Source organism: Balaenoptera borealis (genome assembly GCF_965194805.1).
Source record: "Balaenoptera borealis genome assembly, chromosome: 1".
Classification (NCBI taxonomy): domain Eukaryota; kingdom Metazoa; phylum Chordata; class Mammalia; order Artiodactyla; family Balaenopteridae; genus Balaenoptera; species Balaenoptera borealis.
The window spans coordinates 140,558,622-140,585,200 of NC_138860.1; the positions used below are offsets into that span (position 1 = coordinate 140,558,622).

General features: G+C 36.9%; 1 protein-coding gene and 1 long non-coding RNA gene across 2 annotated transcripts in view; both read right to left on the bottom strand.

The window, feature by feature from the left end:
• The window catches only part of ATG4C (autophagy related 4C cysteine peptidase), a 100,246-nt gene that overhangs the window by 37,136 nt on the left and 36,531 nt on the right, over positions 1 to 26,579 (bottom strand). Inside the window, exons 3-4 of the mRNA XM_082358353.1 lie at positions 24,049 to 24,132; positions 2,644 to 2,877 (exon numbers count right to left, since the gene is read on the bottom strand). Coding sequence (XP_082214479.1) covers positions 2,644 to 2,877; positions 24,049 to 24,132 — 318 coding nt within the window. The remainder of the gene's footprint in view (positions 1 to 2,643; positions 2,878 to 24,048; positions 24,133 to 26,579) is intronic.
• On the bottom strand, positions 12,937 to 24,042 carry LOC309613451. The gene is made up of 2 exons (XR_014235732.1): positions 21,784 to 24,042; positions 12,937 to 21,149 (listed from the first exon to the last, which is right to left on the bottom strand). It is a non-coding gene; the product is annotated as an uncharacterized lncRNA (long non-coding RNA).

A 26,579-nucleotide genomic window follows, 5' to 3' on the forward strand; every position in this document is an offset into this window, starting at 1 on the left:
CTCAATGGTGAAAAAGTGAAAGCATTTCCTCTAAGATCAGGAACGAGACAAGGATGTCCACTCTCACCACTATTATTCAACATAGTTCTGGAAGTCCTAGCCACGGCAATCAGAGAAGAAAAAGAAATAAAAGGAATACAAATTGGAAAAGAAGAAGTAAAACTGTCACTGTTTGCGGATGACATGATACTATACATAGAGAATCCTAAAACTGCCACCAGAAAACTGCTAGAGCTAATTAATGAATATGGTAAAGCTGCAGGATACAAAATTAATGCACAGAAATCTCTTGCATTCCTATACACTAATGATGAAAAATCTGAAAGAGAAATTATGGAAACACTCCCATTTACCATTGCAACAAAAAGAATAAAATACCTAGGAATAAACCTACCTAGGGAGACAAAAGACCTGTATGCAGAAAACTATAAGACACTGATGAAAGAAATTAAAGATGATACCAACAGATGGAGAGATATACCATGTTCTTGGATTGGAAGAATCAACATTGTGAAAATGACTATACTACCCAAAGCAATCTACAGATTCAATGCAATCCCTATCAAATTACCAATGGCATTTTTTACGGAGCTAGAACAAATCATCTTAAAATTTGTATGGAGACACAAAAGACCCCGAATAGCCAAAGCAATCTTGAGGCAAAAAAATGGAGCTGGAGGAATCAGACTCCCTGACTTCAGACTATACTACAAAGCTACAGTAATCAAGACAATATGGTACTGGCACAAAAACAGAAACATAGATCAATGGAACAAGATAGAAAGCCCAGAGATTAACCCACGCACCTATGGTCAACTAATCTGTGACAAAGGAGGCAAAGATATACAATGGAGAAAAGACAGTCTCTTCAATAAGTGGTGATGGGAAAACTGGACAGCTACATGTAAAAGAATGAAATTAGAATACTCCCTAACACCATACACAAAAATAAACTCAAAATGGATTCGAGACCTAAATATAAGACTGGACACTATAAAACTCTTAGAGGAAAACATAGGAAGAACACTCTTTGACATAAATCACAGCAAGATCTTTTTTGATCCACCTCCTAGAGTAATGGAAATAAAAACAAAAATAAACAAATGGGACTTAATGAAACTTCAAAGCTTTTGCACAGCAAAGGAAACCATAAACAAGACGAAAAGACAACCCTCAGAATGGGAGAAAATATTGCACACGAATCAACGGACAAAGGATTAATCTCCAAAATATATAAACAGCTCATTCAGCTCAATATTAAAGAAACAAACACCCCAATCCAAAAATGGGCAGAAGACCTAAATAGACATTTCTCCAAAGAAGACATACAGACGGCCACGAAGTACATGAAAAGATGCTCAACATCACTAATTATTAGAGAAATGCAAATCAAAACTACAATGAGGTATCACCTCACTCCTGTTAGAATGGGCATCATCAGAAAATCTACAAACAACAAATGCTGGAGAGGGTGTGGAGAAAAGGGAACCCTCTTGCACTGTTGGTGGGAATGTAAATTGATACAGCCACTATGGAGAACAATATGGAGGTTCCTTAAAAAACTAAAAATAGAATTACCATATGACCCAGCAATCCCACTACTGGGCATATACCCAGAGAAAACTGTAATTCAAAAAGACACATGCACCCGAATGTTCATTGCAGCACTATTTACAATAGCCAGGTCATGGAAGCAACCTAAATGCCCATCAACAGACGAACGGATAAAGAAGATGTGGTACATATATACAATGGAATATTACTCAGCCATAAAAGGAACGAAATTGAGTCATTTGTTGATAAGTGGATGGATCTAGAGACTGTCATACAGAGTGAAGTAAGTCAGAAAGAGAAAAACAAATATTGTATATTAATGCATGTATGTGGAACCTAGAAAAACGGTACAGATGAGCCGGTTTGCAGGGCAGAAGTTGAGACACAGATGTAGAGAATGGACATATGGACACCAAGGGGGGAAAACTGCGGTGGGGTGGGGATGGTGGTGTGCTGAATTGCACGATTGGGATTGACATGTATACACTGATGTGTATAAAATTGATGCCTAATAAGAACCTGCAGTATAAAAAAAAAAACAAACAAAACAACTAATACTAAACTTTCATTGGGTTATTTGTATGGAAATATGTTAATATAAATGTTTCAGACATTACATGAAATTTCTAAAAATCTTATATTTGTATTTGTATGGAAATATGTATGGAAATATGTTAATATAAATGTTTCAGACATTAAAAAAAAAAAAAAACATTAACTGCTCAATAATTTTCTGCTCAAAGTCACTGCTGTTGACCTGCCCAGAATTTACTGAACTGGAGATAATCCAGAGTTCAATCAAAAAGAACTAAATGATAACAGCAACAAAAAATCCAAAGACTACTAAAATTTGAACTTAATTAACTCATAGTGGTAGTCATGAATAATACTTATGTTTAACCTGTATGTTTGAAAGGTGAATGGCCCAGTCCAACAAAGATGTTACATGCTAGATTAGTTACAACTTTAGAAGACATATGGGACTCAGGAAATTAACATCAGGGAATTTTATTCAGTTTGCAAGCTAGAGTTCAAATTTAAAAAACAGTAACAATAACAAAACCCCCCAAAACCAGAGATTTGATTTACCTCTACCAAGGAAGTGTAGTACGAGTCCTTGAGCCAACAGCATCTGGCCAGTTCTTAGTGTACAGCCCCAACCACAGTCTGTTGTCAAAGCTGAGCCTTCTATTGGAGGAAACTCTTCCCTGTAGGTAAGCCATATTCTTGAAATGAAGTCTTTACGAAACTCTTCTACACTTCCCGCAATCACATGATCTTCTACTGTACATCCTGAGCTTACAGGTAACAGTTCATTTTCATCTACAAAATAAAAATATAAACTATAAATAAATGCAAAGAAATGTCAATAATGGTACTATAATCCCATTACTCTCCATATAGAGCACAGCACAATCTTTCTAATTCTTTTTTTTCAATTTAAATGAAGATAAGTCTCATATTCCTCCTATTCAGGCTGTTATGAAAATCAAATGAGAATGAATGCTGAAATGTTCTGTACACTCTGGTGCTAACTAATATAAGGTATTATCAGTACTACTGTTATTAATAATAATATCCTATATTCCGAATATAATCAACTCTCTTATGAGGACATAATATAAAAATATATTTTCTTATTGCCTCATTTGGCTCAGGATATAGATATCAGTGCTCTCTAAAATGAGATTTGCAAATAAAATATCATGATTTATCAATATGTAAAAATGTATGTAATCACATAACTAGTTCTTAAAATCAAATAAAATGTGCACATTGTATTTATTATCATGAATATTTATACTCAAATTATAAAATCAAAACTAACAAGCTAAACAGTAAGAATATAAAATTCTTAAATATATTTGTATCCTTTCATGTTGAAGTATATATATTTTTAAATTGTTGTGACCCACATATATCATTTTTAAAGGCTTTTCCAAATTGATTATCTCTTATGCAATTTCTATGTGAAAACTATGGTCACTATTTGCCCAATAATTTACAAAACACTAGTGCTCAAAATGAACTAACATTTCTTGATTCTTCCAGACAGAAAGTCTTAGTCATCTTTTCAACCTCAGAATGAAGCACAGTGCCTAGCACAAATAGATCCTAATAAATGTTGGCTGGCTTGGGTGGGTGGATGCAGAGGTAGATAAATCCGCCCGTAACTCTCAATTCCAAGGAGTTTAATTTCCAATGCCCTTCTAAAGGATGTTAAAGCAGTGTTATCATGCTTTTATTCCTCATCTTTCCTGCACCTATCCCTTTTCAAGCTCATTCTGAAAAAAATTACAATCACCCAAACTTCATAATATTCAGCTTAATGGAGCTAAGTTGTAGCATATAGTGTCAGTGGTAATGAAAAGCATACATGCCGGGGAGACCTTCAAGATGGCAGAGGAGTAAGACGTGGAGATCACCTTCCTCCCCACAAATACATCAAAAATACATCTACATGTGGAACAACTCCTACAGAACACCTACTGAACGCTGGCAGAAGATCTCAGATTTCCCAAAAGGCAAGAAAATCCCCACGTACCTGGGAAGGGCAAAAGAAGAAAGAAAACACAGAGACAAAAGAATAGGGACAGGACCTGCCCCTCTGGGAGGGAGCTGTGAAGGAGGAAAAGTCTCCACACACTAGGAAGCCCCTTCACTGGCGGAAACGGGGGGGTTATGATGGGGGAAGCTTCAGAGCCACGGAGGAGAGCGCAGCAACAGGGGTGCAGAGGGCAAAGTGGAGAGATTCCCTCACAGAGGATCACTGCCAACCAGCACTCACCAGCCCGAGAGGTTTGTCTGCTCACCCGCCAGGGCGGGTGGGGGCTGGGAGCTGAGGCTCGGGCTCGGAGCACAGACCCCAGGGAGAGGACTGGGGTTGGCTGCGAGAAGACAGCCAGAAGGAGGCCAGTGCGCCACAGCTAGCCGGGAGGGAGTCCAGGAAATACTTTGGACCTGCTGAAGAGACAAGAGACCATTGTTTCGGGGTGCATGAGGAGAGAGGACTCCTTCCCCATGTGCCCAAAGAAGGCAGAGTACCACCTAAGCAAGCTCCAGAGACGGGCACAAGCTGTGGCTATCAGCTTGGACCCCAGAGACGGGCACGGAATGCTACGCTGCCACCGCTGCCACCAAAAATCCTGTGTGCAAGCACAGGTTACTACCCACACCCCCCCGGGAGCCTGTGCAGCCGACCACTGCCTGGGTCCCAAGATCTAAGGACAACCTCCCCGGGAGAACACACGGTGCGCCTCAGGCTGTTGCAATGTCATGCCAGCCTGTGCCGCCGCAGGCTTGCCCCGCATTCCAATTATGACTATTGTACCCTCTTTCTCCCTGGCCTGAGTGAGCAAGAGACCCCTAATCAGTCACTGCTTCAACTCCCTCCTGTCTGGGCAGGGAACAGATGCCTGAGGGTGACCTACACGCAGAGGCGGGGCCAAAACCACAGCTGAACCCCAGGAGCTGTGCGAACAAAGAAGAGAAAGGGAAATTTCTCTGTGCAGCCTCAGGAGCAGCAGATTAAATCCCCACAGTCAAGCTGATGAACCCTGCATCTGTGAAATACCTGAATAGACAACGAATGTTCCCAAAATTGAGGCAGTGGACTTTGGGAGCAACTATAGACTTGGGGTTTGCTTTCTGCGTCTGATTTGTTTCTGGTTTTTATGTTTCTCTCAGTTTAGTTTTTAGTGCTTGTTATCACTGGTGAATTTGTTTATTGGTTTGGTTGCTCTCTTCTTTTTTTAATTTCTTTTTTATTTATTTTTCCCCCTTGTTTCTCTTTTTGTGACTGTGTATGCATATGTTTCTTTGTGTGGTTTTGTCTGTTTAGGTTTGCTTTTACCATTTGTCCTAGGGTTCTGACTGTTCTTTTTTTTATTATTATTTCTTTTTATGAGTGTGTGTGTGTACGTTACTTTGTGTGATTTTGTCAGTTTTGCTTTTACCATTTGGTTTGGGATTCTAACTGGTTTTTTTCTTTTCCCCTTTTTTTTCTTCCTTTTCTTTCAAGCCATGGGGCTGGCAGGGTCTTGGTGCTCCAGCCGGATGTCAGGCCTGAGCCTCCAAGGTGGGAGAGCCAAGTCCAGGACATTGGACCACCAGAGACCTCCCAGCCCCACGTAATATCAATTGGTGAGAGCTCTCCCAGAGATCTCCGCCTCAACGCTAAGACCCAGATCCACCCAATGGCCAGCAAGCTCCAGTGCTGGACTCCCCATGCCAAACAACTAGCAAGACAAAAAAACAACCACACGCATTAGCATAAGGGCTGCCTAAACTCATACTAAGTTCACAGACATGCCAAAACACACCACCAGACACAGCCCTGCCCACCAGAAGATCCAGGCCCACCTACCAGAACACAGGCACCAGTCCCCTCCACCAGGAAGCATACACAACACATTGAACCAACCTCACCCATTGGGGGCAGACACCAAAAACAACAGGAACAAAGAACCCACAGCCTGTGAAGAGGAGACCCCAAACACAGTAAGTTAAACAAAATGAGAAGACAGAAATACACAGCAGATGAAGGAGCAAGGTAAAAACCCACCAGACCAAACAAATGAAGAGGAAACAGGCAGTCTAACTGAAAAAGAATTCAGAAAAATGATAGTAAAGATGATCCAAAACCTTGGAAATAGAATGGAGAAAATATAAGAAACGTTTAACAAGGACCTAGAAGACCTAAAGAGCAAGCAAACAGTGATGAACAACACAGTAAATGAAATTAAAAATTCTCTAGAAGGAATCAATAGCAGAATAACTGAGGCAGAAGAACAGATAAGTGACCTGGAAGATAAAATAATGGAAATAACTGCCACAGAGCAGAATAAAGAAAAACAAATGAAAAGAATTGAGGACAGTCTCAGAGACCCCTGGGACAACAATAAACACACCAACATTCAAATTATAGAGCTCCCAGAAGACGAAGAGAAAAAGAAAGGGTCTGAGAAAATATTTGAAGAGATTACAGTTGAAAGCTTCCCTAACATGGGAATGGAAATAGCCACCCAAGTCCAGGAAGCGCAGAGAGTCCCACACAGGATAAATACAAGGAAAAACACAGCAAGACATATATTAATCAAACTATCAAAAACTAAATACAAAGAAAAACTATTAAAAGCAGCTGGGGAAAGCAACAAATAACATACAAGGGAATCCACATAAGGTTAACAGCTGATCTTTCACCAGAAACTCTGCAAGCAGAAGGGAGTGGCAGGACATATTTAAAGTGATGAAAGGGAAAAACCTACAACCAAGATCACCCCACAAGGATCTCATTCAGATTTGATGGAGAAATTACAACCTTTACAGACAAGCAAAGGCTAAGAGAATTCAGCACCACCAAACCAGCTTGACAACAAACGGTAAAGGAACTTCTCTAGGCAGGAAACACAAGAGAAGGAAAAGACTTACAAAAACAAGCTGAAAACAATTAAGAAAATGGTAACAGGAACATACATATTGATAAATGTAAATGTAAATGTACCTTAAATGTAAATGGACTAAATGCTCCAACCAAAAGGCACAGACTGGCTGAATGGATACAAAAACAAGACCAATATATATGCTGTCTACAAGAGACCCACTTCAGACCTAGGGACACATGCAGACAGAAAGTAAGGAGATGTAAAAAGATATTCCATGCAAATGGAAATCAAAAGAAAGCTGGGGTAGCAATTCTCATATCAGACAAAATAGACTTTAAAATAAAGATTTTAAAAGAGACAAAGAAGGACACTATATAATGATCAAGGGATCGATCCAAGAGGAAGGTATAACAATTGTAAATATTTATGCACCCAACATAGGAGCACCTCAATACATAAGGCAACTGCTAACAGCCATAAAAGAGGAAATGGACAGTAACACAATCATAGTAGGGGACTTTAACACCCCCCTTTCACCAATGGACAGATCATCCAAAATGAAAATAAATATGGAAACACAAGCTTCAAATGATACATTAAACAAGATGGACTTAATTGATATTTATAGAACAGTCCATCCAAAAACAACAGAATACACTTTCTTCTCAAGTGCTCATAGAACATTCTCCAGGATAGATCATATCTTGGGTCACAAATCAAGCCTTGGTAAATTTAAGAAAATTGAAATCGTATCAAGTATCTTTTCCAACCACAACGCTATGAGACTAGATATCAATTACAGAAAAAAAATCTGTAAAATATACAAATACATGGAGGCTACACAATACACTACTTAATAACGAAGTGATCACTGAAGAAATCAAAGGGGAAATCAAAAAATACCTAGAAACAAATGACAATGAAAACACGACGACCCAAAACCTATGGGATGCAGCAAAGGCAGTTGTAAGAGCGAAGTTTATAGCAATACAATCTTACCTTAAGAAACAAGAAACATCTAAAATAAACAACCTGACCTTACACCTAAAGCAATTAGAGAAAGAAGAACAAAAAAACCCAAAGTTAGCAGAAGGAAAGGAATCATAAAGATCAGATCAGAAATAAATGAAAAAGAAATGAAGGAAACAATAGCAAAGATCAATAAAACTAAAAGCTGGTTCTTTGAGAAGATAAACAAAATTGATAAACCATCAGCCAGACTCATCAAGAAAAAAAGGGAGAAGACCCAAATCAATTGAATTAGAAATGAAAAAGGAGAAGTAACAATTGACACTGCAGAAACACAAAGGATCATGATAGATTACTACAAGCAACTACATGCCAATAAAATGGACAAGCTGGAAGAAATGGACAAATTCTTAGAAAAGCACAACCTTCCCAGACTGAACCAGGAAGAAATAGAAAGTATAAACAGACCAACCACAAGCACTGAAATTGAAACTGTGATTAAAAATGTTCCAACAAACAAAAGCCCAGGACCAGATGGCTTCACAGGTGAAATCTATCAAACACTCAGAGAAGAGCTAACACCTATCCCTCTCAAACTCTTCCAAAATATAGCAGACGGAGGAACACTCCAAACTCATTCTACTATGCCACCATCACCCTGATACCAAAACCAGACAAAGATGTCACAAAAAAAGAAAACTACAGGCCAATATCACTGATGAACATAGATGCAAAAATCTTCAACAAAATTCTAGCAAACAGAATCCAACAGCACATTAAAAGGATCATACACCATGATCAAGTGGGGTTTATCCCAGGAATGCAAGGATCCTTCAATATACGCAAACCAATCAATGTGATACACCATATTAACAAATTGAAGGATAAAAACCATATGATCATCTCAATAGATACAGAAAAAGCTTCTGACAAAATTCAACACCCATTTAAGATAAAAACTCTCCAGAAATGGGCATAGAGGGGACCTACCTCAACATAATAAAGGCCATATGTGACAAGCCCACAGCCAACATCATTCTCAGTGGTGAAAAACTGAAAGCATTTCCTCTTAGATCAGGAAGAAGACAAGGTTGCCCATTCTCACTGCTATTATTCAACATAGTTTTGGAAGTCTTAGCCATGGCAATCAGAGAAGAAAAAGAAATAAATGGAATCCAAATCGGAAAAGAAGAAGTAAAGCTGTCATTGTTTGCAGATGACATGATACTATACATAGAGAATCCTAAAGATGCTACCAGAAAACTACTAGAGCTAATCAACGAATTTGGTAAAGTAGGATACAAAATTAATGCACAGAAATCGCTTGCATTCCTATACAGTAATGATGAAAAATCTGAAACAGAAATTAAGGAAACACTCCCATTTACCATTGCAGCAAAAAGAATAAAATACCTGGGAATAAACCTAAGAAGACAAAAGACCTGTATGCAGAAAACTATAAGACACTGATGAAAGAAATTAAAGATGATACAAACAGATGGAGAGATATACCTTGTTCTTGGATTGGAAGAATCAACATTGTGAAAAAGGCTATACTACCCAAAGCAATCTACAGATTCAATGCAATCCCTATCAAACTGCCAATGGCATTTTTCACAGAACTAGAACAAAAAATTTTACAATTTGTATGGAAACACAAAGACTCCGAATAGCCAAAGCAATCTTGAGAAAGAAAAACGGAGCTGGAGGAATCAGGCTCCCGGACTTCAGACTATACTACTAAGCTACAGTAATCAAGTTAATATGGTACTGGCACAAAAACAGATATATACATCAATGGAACAGGATAGAAAGCCCAGAGATAAACACACGCACATATGGTCACCTTATCTTTGATAAAGGAGGCAAGAGTATACAATGGAGAAAAGACAGCCTCTTCAATAAGTGGTGCTGGGAAAACTGGACAGCTACATGTAAAAGAATGAAATTAGAACACTCCCTAACACCATACACAAAAATAAACTCAAAATGGACTAAAGACCTAAATGTAAGGCCAGACAGTATCAAACTCTTAGAAGAAAACATAGGCAGAACACTCTATGACATAAATCACAGTAAGATCCTTTTTGATCCACCTCCTAGAGAAACGGAAATAAAAACAAAAATAAACAAATGGGACCTAATGAAACTTAAAAGCTTTTGCACAGCAAAGGAAACCATAAACAAGACGAAAAGACCACCCTCAGAATGGGAGAAAATATTTACAAACGAAGCAACAGACAAAGGATTAATATCCAAAATTTACAAGCAGTTCATGCAGCTCAATATCAAAAAAACAAACAACCCAATCCAAAAATGGGCAGAAGACCTAAATAGACATTTCTCTAAAGAAGATATACAGATTGCCAACAAACACATGAAAGGATGCTCAACATCACTAATCATTAGAGAAATGCAAATCAAAACGACTATGTGGTATCACTTCACACCGGTCAGAATGGCCATCATCAAAAAAATCTACAAACAATAAATGCTGGAGAGGGTGTGGAGAAAAGGGAACCCTCCTACACTGTTGGTGGGAATGTAAATTGATACAGCCACTATGGAGAACAGTATGGAGCTTCCTTAAAAAACTAAGAATAGAACTTCCTTATGACCCAGCAATCCCACTACTGGGAATATACCCTGAGAAAACCATAACTCAAAAAGAGTCATGTACCACAATGTTCATTGCAGCTCTATTTACGATAGCCAGGACATGGAAGCAACCTAAGTGTCCATCAACAGATGAATGGATAAAGAAGATGTGGCACATATATACAATGGAATATTACTCAGCCATAAAAAGAAATGAAATTGAGTTATTTGTAGTGAGGTCGATGGACCTAGAGTCTGTCATACAGAGTGAAGTAAGTCAGAAAGAGAAAAACAAATACCATATGCTAACACATATATATGGAATCTAAAAAAAAAAAAAAAAAAAGGTTATGAAGAACCTGGGGCAGACAGGAATAAAGACGCAGATGTAGAGAATGGACTTGAGGACACAGGGAGGGGGAAGGGTAAGCTGGGACGAAGTGAGAGAGTGGCATGGACTTATATATACTACCAAATGTAAAACAGATATCTAGTGGGAAGCAACCACATAGCACAAGGAGATCAGCTTGGTGCTCTGTGACCACCTAGAGGGGTGGGATAGGGAAGGTGGGAGGCAGACGCAAGAGGGAGGAGATATGGGGATATACGTATATGTATAGCTGATTCACTTTGCTATATAGCAGAAACTAACACAACAATGTAAAGCAATTATACTCCGATATAGATGTGAAAAAAAATTTTTTTTAATTAAATAAAAAAAGATGTGGCACATATATACAGTGGAATATTACTCAGCCATAAAAAGAAATGAAATTGAGTTATTTGTAGTGAGGTGGATGGACCTAAAGTGTGTCATACAGAGTGAAGTAAGTCAGAAAGTAAAAAACAAATACCATATGCTAACACATATGTATGGAATCTAAAGAAATGGTTCGGATGAACGTAGTGGCAGGACAGGAATAAAGACGCAGACTAAGAGAATGGACTTGAGGATATGGCAGGTGAGGAGGGTAAGCTGGGACGAAGTGAGAGAGTGGCATGGACATATATACACTACCAAATGTAAAACAGATAGCTAGTGGGAAGCAGCTGCATAGCACAGGGAGATCAACTTGGTACTTTGTGACCACCTAGATGGGTGGGATAGGGAAGGTGGGAGGGAGGCGCAGAGGGAGGGGATATGGGGATATATGTATACATATAGCTAATTCACTTTGTTATACAGCAGAAACTAACACAACATTGTAAAGCAATTATACTCCAATAAAGATGTTCAGGAAAAAAAAAACGAATACATGGCAAATCTCTATTATCAATGAATTTCTCTCAAGATTAGAGTTTGAATTTAATTCCAAATAAAAATAAAAATACCTGAAAACTGAATATGGCACTACAAATAAGGCCAAAATTTCCACTTTGGAGACATTTAAATTTGTTTGAAATTGGATATAATAACACATAACTCTCACAGCTCATCCTGAGGCTTGCCAAACACATAGTTCTAATCTCCTATCTTGACAAAGTGATTAATTCCTTATCCTTTTAAGATCTAGTCTCCTCTTAATATTTATTCTAAGTATTATTGTGAAACTGTTCATACTAAATGAACTTTGTTGTCTTGTTGACTTTCCACTATAATACTACTCCTGCTATTCCACTTTTTGACTGACTTTCCTTTTCACAGTATTAACTAATTATATCTAGAATGCTTTTTATCTACATCTGCTCCCCCTCCAGATTTCAAGTATTCTAGAGGAGAAGAAATATGTTTATCTTCTAGACCTCTGAATGTTCAGCGCCTAACAGAGTTCAGTCCATAGTAGGTACACAATAAATATTTGTTTTGCTTTGCTTTTGTTTTCTATGATGGAAAAGACTTCTGAGCAGAGGTTTATGAAGAGTGAGAATGCCTGAAAGAACCACTACAAAGGATGAGAAAGAAAGCTGATAAAGGAAATAGAAGAGACCTGCTAGTAATATTGAGGGCTCAGTCAAGGGTGCTTATCGCAATCAAAAATCACAATTACACCGCAACTAGAGAAAGCCTGCGCACAGCAACAAAGACCCAATGCAGCCAAAAATAAATAAATAATTTTTTTAAAAAATCACAATTGGGCTTCCCTGGTGGCGCAGTGGTTAAGAATCTGCCTGCCAATGCAAGGGACACAGGTTCGAGCCCTGGCCTGGGAAGGTCCCACATGCCGCAGAGCAACTAAGCCCGTGCGCCACAACTACTGAGCCTGAGCTCTAGAGCCCGCGAGCCACAACTACTGAGCTCACGTGCCACAACTACTGAAGCCTGCGTGCCTAGAGCCCGTGCTCCGCAACAAGAGAAGCCACAAAAATGAGAAGCCCGCGCACCACAACGAAGAGTAGCCCCCACTCACCGCAACTAGAGAAAGCCCATGCACAGCAACGAAGACCCAACGCAGCCAAAAATAAATAAATAAATAAATAAATTTATTAAAAAAAAAATCACAATTAAACAAGCTAATATGAGAAATAATCAGAAGTACAACAAACTGCAGAAATAAACTCTGAAAGAGTACAACTATTGTAATTATCAGGTATGGGATAAAATAAGTATGCATATGTTTAAAAAGTAGAAGGGTACTGAAAGGTGGACAAATAACAGAAAACAATTAAAGTTGACCAGGCACATGTAAAAGAAAACCGAATAAACTACTAGAAATGAAAAATATAATAAATGAAAATAGAAATTTGGCATAGGTTAAATAGAAAATTATACAAAGCTCAGAAGATAATCAAGGAACCAGAAAAACTAAAGAAATTACTCAGAACACAGCACAGAGAGAAAAAATAACAGAAAATACAAAAAACAAGAATTTCAGAGACATGAAAAACAGTCTAACAGAAAGACTTATCAGAGATGCAAAAGGAAAGAACAAGAAGAATGGAGAAAAACTATAATTAAAAGTGGCTGAAATTTCTTCAGATTTTAAGAAATATATGATTCTGAGTAGAATAAAGTGAAATCCACATGAAAGACAGAGTTGATCTTAAAAGCAACCAGAGAGAAAAAACATAGAAATGACAGCTTCAAAACACTAGACAGACTATCTTGTCCTAAAGTGAGCAAAGATTTACTAAACAGAACACAAAAAGTACTAACCATTTAAGAAGATAAAAAAGTTAACCAGACTATATTAAAATTAAGAACTGTGCTCTTCAAAAGATAAACTGAGTGAAAAAGTAACGAAGTAGGAGACAACATTTCCTATAGACATATCCAAAAAAGGATTCATATCCAGAATATATTAAGAAAACCTAGAGAGATAATCTAATAGAAGACATATTTAAATGGAAAAATACTTATGAAAATATGCTCAATTTCATAAGTTAGACAAATGCAAATTAAAATAAAATGTGGCTCTAATAAACATGGAAAAATACCAAGTATTGGTGAGCTGAGAGCAAGCAGAATTTGCATACACACCTGGTAGAAATACAAACTGGCACAACTGTTTTATAAAACTATTTGGTAGTATATACTGAGGCTGAACATATGAATACCCTATGACCCAGCAATTATATTCCCAGGTATACATACTGAATGAAAATCCATACACATGTTCATTCACCAAAGCATATGTACTAGAATATTCACAGCAGGGCTCTTAACGAATGCCAAAAATTGAAAACTATCCAAATGCCCACCAAGAGTAAAATGGATGAAGTGTGGCACATTCACACAATGCAATACTCAGAATACAAAAATATCCAGCTCCCAACAAGGTAAATAACACAACGTCTGGCAATCAATCAAGCATGCAAATAGGCAGGAAAACACAAGCCAAAATGAGAATACTCAACCAATCAAAACTGAACCCAACCTAACACAAATGCTAGAATTAGCAAACAAGTACATTGAAACAGTTATTACAATATTACATATGTTCAAAAAGATAAGTAGAAGAAGATTAAGTAAGGAAGGAAGATAAGTAAGGAAGATTTTTTTAATGGAACTTTTAGATATATAAACTACAATGACCAAGATGAAAAATATACTGACTAGGATTTATGGCAGATTAGACATTGCTGAGGAAAAGATCAAAAGATTAGTGAACTTGAAGACACAGCAATAGGAACTATCCAAATTAAAACACAGAGAGGAAAAAGAATTTTTTAAAAAATAAAAGCACATCTGTGAGATGTGGCACAATTTCATTCATGCTAATATATGTTCAACTGGAGACCCAGGAGAGGGAAGAGAGGGGAAGACAGAAAAAATATTTGAAGACAAAATGGCTGAAAAAATTCAAAATTGGTGAAAACTATGAAACAACAGGTTCAAGAAATTCAACAAAACCCAAGCACAAGAAACATGAAGAAAACTATACTTCACATCATAATCAAATTGTTCCAAACTAGTGATAAAAAAAAATCTTTAAAGTAGTCAAGAAAAAAAAGACACATTATGTACACAGAAAGATAAGGATGACATCAGATTTCTCCCTGGAAACAAAATAAACAAGAAGATAGCAGGGCAACATCTTTAAAGCTACTGAAAGAAAAAAAATCATCAACCCAAAATTCTATACCCAGCAAAAGTATCTTTCAAAAATGAAAGCAAAACCCTTTTTCAGAGACACAAAAGCTGAAGGAATGTATCACCAGCACACCCTGCACTATAAGAAATGTTAAAATAAGTCTTTCAAGCAGGAAAATAATGGATTTTAGCAGATGGAAATATGGATTCACACAAAGGAATGAAAACCAAAAATGATAACTATATGAGCAAATATATTATTTTTCTTATTACTTAAATCTCTTTAAAGATATTGACTGTTTAAACAAAAATAATAACAATGTATTATGGCATGTATAAGATACAAATAAATAAAATGTATGACACCAGTAGCATAAAGACCAGGAGGAGGGAAGTGAAGTACACTACTCTAAGGTTCTTATACTATATGTGAGTTGGTATAATATCATTAGAAGGTAGACTGTGATAAGTTAAAGATATACCCTAAAACCTTAAAGTAACCCAGTAAAATAACACAATAAAAAGTTACAGCTAACCAGCCAACAAAGAGATAAAATGGAAATCAAAAAATATTCAATCTGAAAGAAGGTAGAAAAAGAGGAAAAGGGAACAAAGAGCAGATTTAACAAATAGAAACCAAATAGTGAGATAACAGACAAACCTAACTATATCAATAATCATATAGAATGTGAATACAGGCATACCTTGTTTTTGTTCTTCACTTTATTGTGCTTTGCAAATACTGCGTTTTTTACAAATTGAAGGTTTGTGGTAACCCTGTGTTGTCAGATGATGATTAGCATTTTTTAGCCATAAAGTATTTTTTAATTAAGGTACATATATTATTTTTTTAGACATAATGCTATTGTATACTTAATAGACTATAATACAGTATAAACATAACTTTCATATGCACTGGGAAACCAAAAAATTTGTGCAACTTACTTTATTGAAATATTTGCTTTATTGCAGTGGTCTGGAACCAAACCCACAATATCTCCGAGGTATGCCTGTAGTCTAAACAACTTAATTAAAAGGCAGAGATTATCAGATTGGATAAAAAAGCAAGACCCAACAATTTACTTCCTACAGGAAACGAACTTTAAATATAAAGAAAAATAGATTAAGTGTAAAAGAACATAAAAAGATATACCATATAACCCTAAGCAAAAGAAAGCTTAATATCAGACAAAGTAGATTTCAGACCAAAAAAATATCACCAGGAATAAAGAAGGGTTTTATAATTATAAAGGGGTCAATTCATTAACTGACCATAACAACTCTAAATGTTAATGTACCCAATAACAAAGCTTCAAAATTGAAGAAGCAAAAACTGATGGAACTGCAAGGAGAAACAAACAAATCCACAATTATAGTCAGAGATTTCAATATCCCTCTCATAAAAATTGGTAGAACAAGTAGGACAGAGCAAGAAGAGAGAAGACGTGAACTCAACCAACGTGACCTAACTGTCCTTATAGAACATTCCAGTAACAGAATACATATTCTTCTCAAGCACACAAAGAACATTTACCAAGTTATACCATATTTAGACCATAAAGCAAGTCTCAATAACTTCAAAGAGATTAGAGTCATAAAAATATTTTCTCTGACCACGATGGAATTAAATTAAAAATCAATAACAGAACAAGATCTGGAAATTTTCCAAATTAAGTAATATACCTATAAACAATTGATTTCATCCTGCACACCCTTTCTTACTAAATGGCAAAAGTCATGTTTCAAAAAATTCCAAATTGTGGGATCTTATTTCCACAACATTTGGGCATAATCTTGGCAACATGTGGAATAACACAGATCCCTGAAAATAGTAGAGATAGTACAAGAACCAAGAGCACACAAAGGAAGACCCCTTGATACCTTACTTTCATGCCCTTTATGTCCTATAAAGAGATCCCTAGGCAAAGCTCCACCCTGGGCTGGTTTCAGTGCAGAAAAAACTTTTATTATTTTCTAGCCTCTGTGCTACCCTCTCTACTTATTTTTTTTTCCTTTTTTCCATGCACTATTTTGGGGTTTTTTTGTCCATAGGTTAGAATCATTGTCTATAGATGCTCCTCAGCCCCAAAATTAGGAAGGAGAGAGCCTTATCTCTGTTATTCATGTTAAATCATTTGGGTCCCTAAGATAGAACTGGTATACTAGAGATAACCACAGATACAGTTTTTCCTTAATGGTCTCTGGGCCCATCATGTCCTGAACCATCTAAGAGAAAATCTGGTGGAGATTGACCAATGCACAGTAAATCTAAAAAGCTATGAGTACATAATGACACACAGAGAGAAAAGGTTAGCATTAAAATATTTCCAATGAGATAAACAGAATATTATATTTCTGTTGAAGCTATAAAGAAAGTCATGACAAAACAGGGCAATAACCTTAGGACAACTGTTATGAACTAGAAATTCACCAAAGTAATACCATAATTATAGGATTAATAAACCTTTACATAATATGGGTTTGTATACCCACAACAGGAGAAATAATAAAGAAAATTAGTCCCCCATAATCAACAGACCTTTATGTCATATATTTCAAAAGTTTTAAAACTTCATTAACAACAAAAAAAATCCTTAATATGTTACTTCCACCATGTCGTAATCCCTTTGTTTTTCTGAACAAATATTCTAATTCCCTTTTACCTTACCTTGATTATTGTGACCCCTCTTATTTTCAAAACGTATATTGAAATCTCTTTTCAAATGTGTATTTGATCTTATTCAGTGTTATTCCTCCCGTTTTCAGAATTATACTTGACTCACTTAAATTTGTATGCTTTTAAGTACAAGGGCCTCCCCCTCTCTGAGGATACCAAAAAATTCCTAGAAAGGTGTAAGAAGGTGGTTTGGGGTTAACTCATTAGAAAAGAGAATCTATAAAGTGGATGATAAGAACAGAAATATGATATTCTTCTGGCTAATGATTCATTCCCTTCATTCTGCATGTAGATATTTTTAAACAGCAAATGTCGTATTTCAAAAACTTCTGAGACTACAGTCTTATTTCTACAAAAATACAAGAATGTACTATTATACACTATTTAAAATGGCAAAACCAAAGCAAACTAAATGTCTAACAATAGTAGAATGAATAATTTGTGGTAATTCATACAATGGAATATTATACAGCAGTAAAAATAAACTAGAACCTACACATAACATGGACAAATCTTAAAAACACAACCTTAAAAGCCATAAGCAAGTCACAGAAGCAAAACATAGTTCGATTTCATTTTCAAAAAGGTCAAAAATAGGAAACACTAAATTCCACCACTTTAGGATAGTAGAGTTTTTTGGCATGGGAAGGACTACAGTTGGGTAGAAGCACAAGGAGATTAAAACTTATTCATAATGTTGTACTTCTCTTGTCTAATAAAATTTCATTACTATTCTTGAAAGTGTATACACAAGGCTTTTGTCTTCTCTGTGTATGAGTAATTCATAATTTTTAAAATGTAAAGATTTTAAATAATATAAAATTATTAAAATAATAAAAATTCATATTTATAATAAAGAAAACAAAGAAGAAAAAGTCCTACTTCCACTGGATTCTGTCATATCTGCCATATGTCTTATAATGGTACTAAGATAGGCACTTGTTACTATGGGAGAGGTAGATGAAGATAAGACCAATACGCTGAGATTAGCAGAGTAGGAAGATGGACAGAACATGGGTCCTTGATGATGTCACAGAGGCACTGATTAACCAACCTAGAGCCATCCCTATGTCAGGACTTCCGCTTGTGAATGATAATAAATACCCTTACTGCTTTTAAGCTATTTTGAAATGGACTTTCTGCTTATTTGATCCAATCACATCCTTTCTAATTTGGTCTCTGTTTATAAGAACCTGTACTTCTGTTTTATCATGACTATCATAATGAAATTAATAATTTTGTAATTATTTGTTTAATGTCTCTCATCTACTGGACTGTAAGCTCCTTGAGTGTAAGTACTGTGCCTGCAATACTTTCAGCAGTAACCCCAGTGCCTGGCACATAATAAATACTTTTGGAATGAATGAATAACCTTATTCATCTAATCCACTAGTAGTGCATACTTGTTTTCAATACTTTTTGTTATTTCAACAAAGCTACAATAAACATCCTTGTACAAGTGTTCTACACATATACAGAGAACTTCTCTGGGGTAAATACTTAAAGGTAGAATTGCTAGATCCTAAGTTGTATGTATTATCAATTTTTCTAAGTACTTTCAAATTCATGAAGAGGTTGTACCAAGTTGCCTCCCATCAGCAGTGTTTGAGTTCCTATTTCTTCACAACCTTGCTAAAATTTGATATCATGAAGCTTTCAAATTTTTGCAAATTTGATAACTAAGAAACAGTATCTCATTTTAATTTGCACTCCCTTTCTTACTGTGGTGAACATTTTCTTATGTTTGGCCACTCAAGTTTCTACTTTAAAAGCACCTGTTCATTTCCTTGGCTCATTTTTTTTGAATTGTCCATGTTTTTCATATTATTTTGTAGACTAATCCTTTGTCTAAGATATAGATGAAGAGATAACAGATGGACAGATAGATCTTCAATGTACACACACACACACACACACACACACACACACATACATATACCAATACAGAGAGAGAGAAAAAGAGAATGAGAGCGCGTATACAAATATCTTCTCTCTCTGTCTTGCTTCTAAACTTTGTTTATGGTGTCTTTCGTGATGCAGATTTTTAAATTTTTATTTGGTCAAATACATCAATATTTTCCTATACAGGCTGTGTTTTTATGTTTTATAAAAGCAGTTCTCTACCCCGATATCATAACCAATAAATCTTTAAAAGAATACGCTTTGGGGAATTCCCTGGTGGCGCAGTGGTTAAGAATCCGCCTGCTAATGTAGGGGACACAGGTTCAATCCCTGGTCTGGGAAGTTCCCACATGCCGCGGAGCAACTAAGTCCATGTGCCACAACTACTGAGCCTGTGCTCTAGAGCCCGCAAGCCACAATGGCGTGCCACAACTACTGAAACCCGCGTGCCCTAGAGCTCACGCGCCACAACTACTGAGCCCACACACTGCAACTACTGAAGCCCGTGTGCGATAGGGTCTGCATGCCGCAACTACTGAGCCCGCATGCTGCAACTACTGAAGCCCATGTGCCTAGAGCCCGTGCTCCACAAGAGAAGCCACCACAATGAGAAGCCCACACGCCGCAACAAAGAGTAGCCCCCGCTCGCCGCAACTCAAGAAACCCCACGCATCGCAATGAAGACCCAATGCAGCCAAATAAATAAATAAATAGAATACACTTTGGCTTTCGTGCATAACAAAGAGCCACACTCAGTAAATGCAGGTTAGCTGCTGTTAATTTTACTGCTTTTACTTTTCTATCCTACCACTCCAGTGAAACTGATCTCTCAAAAGTCATCAGCAATTTCTCACTGACAAATCCTACAGCCTCTACTCAGGTTTTTTCCTGCTTAACCTCTTTTGAGCATTAGGCACTTTGTCCCAACTTTTCTCCTGAAAATCTCTTTCCTTCAGTCTCTATGATAAAATACTGTCATGGGTTTTGTCCTATATATTGCCTACTCCTTCTCAATTTCATTCACTGATTCTTCTTCATCAGCAGATCCTTAGAGATGAATATTCTCCACCTATACTTTCCATCAATGTGACCTTATTCATTAGCCTCAAATGCTACCTCTTTGAAAATAACTAACCAATCAATTCTAAACCACCTACTTCATTCAGACTGTTTACTTCTGAATGGCCTACTTCAAACACTACATGTCCCCGCAAAATCCACACTTCCTCTAGTATATCACATTTGGTTACTAACACTACCTATAATCCAAGATAGTAGTCTTTAAGTATTCTTTATCTTCTCTCTCTCATGACCTCAAATCCAATCATTTGTCAGATGCTATCAAGTCTACCTTAAAATATCTCAAGTCAATCCTCTCCATTTCCACTGCCCTATATCAGAGTCATCGTATCTTGCCTGATAACTGACTTCCAATGGTTCTTCCACATTGCTATCAGTTATTTTTCTAAAGCATGTATTTAGTTATGATTATCATATGCTCCTTCTGGGCAAGATCAATGTCCTAGCTAGCATGTTCTCAATACATGATCACTGAAAATAATTAAATGAAATCTGGTATTTTTTGTTCAAAAACCTAGGATAGCTTCCCTGGTGGTGCAGTGGTTGAGAATCTGCCTGCCAATGCAGGGGACACGGGTTCGAGCCCTGGTCTGGGAAGATCCCACATGCTGCGGAGCAACCGGGCCTGTGAGCCACAACTACTGAGTCTGCGCGTCTGGAGCCTGTGCTCCACAACAAGAGAGGCCGCGACAGTTGAGAGGCCCGCGCACCGCGATGAAGAGTGGCCCCCGCTCGCCGCAACTAGAGAAAGCCCTCGCACAGAAACGAAGACCCAACACAGCCAAAAAACATAAATAAATAAATAAAATTAAAAAAAAAAATGTTGGGGCTTCCCTGGTGGCCCAGTGGTTGAGAATCTGCCCGCCAATGCAGGGGACACGGGTTCGAGCCCTGGTCTGGGAAGATCCCACATGCCGCGGAGCAACTAGGCCCGTGAGCCACAATTACTGAGCCTGCGCATCTGGAGCCTGTGCTCCGCAACAAGAGAGGCCACGATGGTGAGAGGCCCGCGCAACGCGATGAAGAGTGGCCCCCACTGGCCGCAACTAGAGAAAGCCCTCGCACAGAAACGAAGACCCAGCACGGCCATAAATAAATAAATAAACAAATAAATTTAAAAAATTTAAAAATTAAAAAAATTAAAAAACCTAGGATAATAATAACCATTGTAGTTAAGAAGCTGTGTACACCACCCCCTATCTCTCTGATAACTTAGAAAACTTGCTTGAACCAAAAATTCTGTGACATGTAGAAGTTCAAAGCTAGTCCTGCAGATTTCTGTTAATTCTACACAGCTTAAACTCTCTTGGTTCCTCCCCTCCCGCTTCTAACTCCTACAATGATATGAGTTGTCTTTTTCATTCCAGATGCCAAATCCATCCCCTTTCCAAAAGAACTTTTCCTACATCAAGCATTTCATAAACTTACCTGACTTTGCTGAAGACCAGAGCACGTCAACAAGGAAACCTCTCAGTGGACATGCAGAATCCAACCACCTTTCTGGCTCGCTCTCCTTTCTCCTTCCCGAGCCCCATACCCTTGTCTTTCTTTCCCTGTATCCCTAATCCTAGTCCAAAACAAAACAGTCTTCTATTTGTCTCATTTGTATCTCCTATATTATTTACTTTTCATCTCGAGTTGAGGACCCCCAAGAATCCACTTACTGCTCAAAGTATTTCTTCCAAAAAATATATAATGCTATCCTTAAAAACAATTCTAATAACTTTTTCTCACATTCCTTTTATCATGAATAATAATATCATTTAGAATGCTTACATGTACAAGACATATCGCTAAATGCCTACGAAATAGGTATCATTAATACTTAGGGAAATCACATAACTTGCCAAAAATAACAACTAATCAGCAAAAAGAGCCAAAATTCAAACCCACGTATGTCTCACCCTAAAGCCCGTACTCTCCTCTGCCTGTAAACAAATGACCGAACTCTTTAGCACAGCATTCAAGATGCTCCTCCATAATTTGATCCTTTTCATAATTCTCTCCCACCATAGTTACACTGGACACTTCTGTTTCCTAAATATACTGTCTAACATCTCAGTGCTATTGCTTTCATCATGCCATTCTATTTACCTAAAATGCATGCCTTCTTTATCCATCAACTTCCTACTCATCTTTCAAGAATACTGTGAGGACTCAATGAGTTAATACATGTAAATTACTTAAAAATCCTGTCTGGCGTATTATAAATACTCAATAAATGTCAGCTGTTACTATTACAAACCATTTAGGCTTTAGACAACTGCTGATGTGACCAAAAAAGATCAATCAAAAAAATGAATAAAAGCCTTGATAATCACATACTGTCACATACATTCTTCCCCTCTCCTCTCTCTCTCTCTCTCTCACACACACACAAACACACAAAAAACACACACACTCATACATACAAAATACCAAGCAAAGACATATAGTACAAAGAATGCCAGTATTAAAATGAAACATAGTCTTGGTTTAAAATTCAGCTCTGTCATCTAATACCTGTGTGATTTTGGACAAATTATTTAACTTCTCTAAACTCCAGCTTTCAAACGTATAGCACAGGGACACTTAAATCTACCTTGTAGGCTTATTGTGAGAATTAAAGACATTTCCCAAAGAGTTTAGCATGATGCTTGACACATAATAGGCACTCAATAGGGGACATAAATTATTAAAAGAAAATATAGGATAATTACAGAAAGGATGAGGCTATATGAAAATTCAGAAACATCAAATACAGTAAATAATTTCAGAAATTGGAGCATCCTTAAGAATTGGAAAACTTACCATTTTTTACGTTAACTAACGTGATACTTTTAATTATTATCATATATTTTAAAATTATCATCAGAGAACTTGATAAAGAATATTAAGATATTGACTCAAATAATATTTACTTAGCACTCATACGGTAAGTCCAAAATTATGAGGGATATAACAAATGGTGTATGACGGTATGAACTTTATTTTCAAGGAATTCACAAGAAACCCAAACCATATGGCAGTATTTTATGTGTTACATAAAATACAGGTTTTTAAAAGATAAATGCCAAAACATAGGCATAAAAAGTAGAATGGCAGTTGCCAGGGGCTGAAGGGAAGGGAGGAATGAGGAGTTATTGTTTAATGGGTACAGAATTTCAGTGTTACAAGATGAAGAGTTCTACAGATGAATGGTGATGATGGTAGCACAACATTATGAATGTATTTAATACCACTGAACCGTACACTTAAAAATGACTAAGATGGTAAATTTTGATATGTGTATTTTACCACAATAAAAATAACTGGAAGTAAAAAACAAAAAGAAATATGTCAAAAGTAGGTTAATCTGGAAATAAAATAATGAAAACAATTACACAATGAATTTCTACAAAGATTTTTAAATGGATCACAAATTTAGCACTTACCTTCATATTTAAAATGGTAACACTTTCCAAGCAATAATACAGGGGAATTTCTACTAAAATATGTCTTTGTTTTCAACACCCAACCTAAATGAGAAAAAGAGAAAAACAGTTTTGCAATTAAAGGATTTCAGACTAAAAGTTCAGCAGCATTTTCTTTTATTTAATTTCAAATCACCAATTCTCAATTATGGATGTGCATTTTTTACAAGTGTAGCAAAAGTATTTTGACAATGAACTGAAAATACAGACTACTTATGCTACTTTCAAATAAAGCAAAGTATTTTAACCACATTCTGCCCACTTAAAGAACATGGCAGAGAAAAAAATCTGTTTTAATTTATTTTCAAACAGGTCACAATGTTCTTATGGTATAAAACTTAAAAGGTACAAATTCTACTCCAGTTTCCCTGACACCAACCTCTTTTCCCAAAGGCAACAAATGTTACCAATTTCTTATATTTTCTTCCATTTTAGATATTTTAAAGGTTTAAAGTATTTGAATATTCCAGTGAAGTAATTTAGGGAAAAGATCACACAGTACACTAATGCTTATGATAAAAGTGGATCTCTGAAGTTTCCTAGGGAAATCTGTTTTTACCCCATCATTTCAGCCAAATGAGGATTTCTGAAAGTGATGTATAAAGCTTTCAGACATTTTCATCTCAATTTTCCACCTCCCAATCCCCAATCCTCAACTCTCAGTTGCAAACTCTAATTCTTCCAATTTTCTTCCTACTAAACTGTCTATATCTAAAAGGAACTCTCCTTTTGGTTTTTTATGTTGCCATTAATAGTTCTCAATTTCCTGAGAAAAGCACTTGCCCATTACATTCCTGAATATTCCTAAGTGTATGAAATTCCTGAGTGCTAATGGCAGACTTAAAAGCAGCTCCTAAAATGCAAGAACATATAAATAAAAAGAATCTGAAATTGGGAGTTAAGAGACTTAGGTCTAGTCTTAAGCAGACCAACATTTATATTTAACAGAGTTGTTACAAAATTTTAAATGAGCGATTTTTATGAAAGTGCTCCCTTAAGTACTATAATACAAATAAGCATAAAGAACAAGTAAATTAAAATATGTATTTATAATAAAAATCATGCAAGTATCTGAGTTTGGTAGTGAAAAAGAAAGAATGGAGGGACTTCCCCGGTACTGCAGTGGTTAAGAATCTGCCTGCCAATGCAGGGGACATGAGTTTGATCCCTGGTCCAGGAAGATCCCACATGCTGTGAAGCAACTAAGCACATGCACCACAACTACTGAGCCTGTGCTCCAGAGCCCGCAAGCCACAACACTGAGCCCGCGTGCCACAACTACTGAAGCCCGCGCACCCTAGAGCCTGCGTGCCGCAACTACTGAGCCCACGTGCCGCAACTACTGAAGCCTGCATGCTCTAGGACTCGCGTGCCACAACTACTGAGCCTGCATGCTGCAACTACTGAAGCCTAGAGCCCGTGCTCTGCACCAAGAGAAGCCACTGCAAGTGAGAAGCCCAAGCACCGCAATGAAGACCCAACGCAGCCAAAAAAAAAAAGAAAGAAAGAATGGAAAGTCAAATACAGTAATCAGGCTTTGGATTACTGCAATACTCCCTCAAAATGGCTTATCTGTAATCAGTTTTTCCCCACTCTAGCATATGCCACATATCCCTGCCAAATTAATCTCCCTGTGGCTCAGCTTTGATTAGGTAACTTGTCTGCTCAAAAACCATCCTCAATGATTCATTACCTAACAGATTTATAATGAACTTCTCTGTGATACTAAAGACTTTCCACAATATGATACAAATCACCTTTACAGTCATCTTTTCCACTACTTCTCATCTATACTCAAAGTGGGCTTTACTATTTGGTTCATACTATTCCATAACAAAAATATCCTCCCCAATATCAGCCCATTTAAATCCATTTAAATCTTCTTCTTCTGACTCAAACACGCACTTCTAAGACATCTTTTCCTGTTCCCACCTATCTCTCATTCTCTTCTCTGAACTCCAATGGGAAAATAGTATTTACTGACCATCTATTTTATACTAGGAACTAAGCTAGGTGCTTTATAGACATTGTTTCATAGGAGTATTATTAGCACCATACTAGAATGATTCTAATCCCCAAAATGATAACAATCCCCTCTCCCCAAAAGGCAGTACTTCCAAAGCAAATCCTAAGAACTTCATAAAAACAACCTCAAAAACTAACAAACAAAAAACCTTTACGGAGGAACTTCTCTCTTTCTCCCTATGCTTTACCCTCTACCTGTATACCCTCTTACCAGTCACCAGTCCTTCCAAAAGAAAAGAAAGGTGAATCTGACAAGTCAGAGCCTGAGGCTTTGCAACGATCTACATTTTACACGAGCAATGAGTTATAGTGCACACACCAGGCAGAAGTTGTCTCTTAATGGCTAGGCCTGGAATTGACATAGCTTCATTTCTAACTCATTCTATTGCTTGATATGAGACACAAGCCAGCCCAGATTCATATGAGAAAAGAGACAACACAAAATGTGATTCACTGAGGACTGTCTT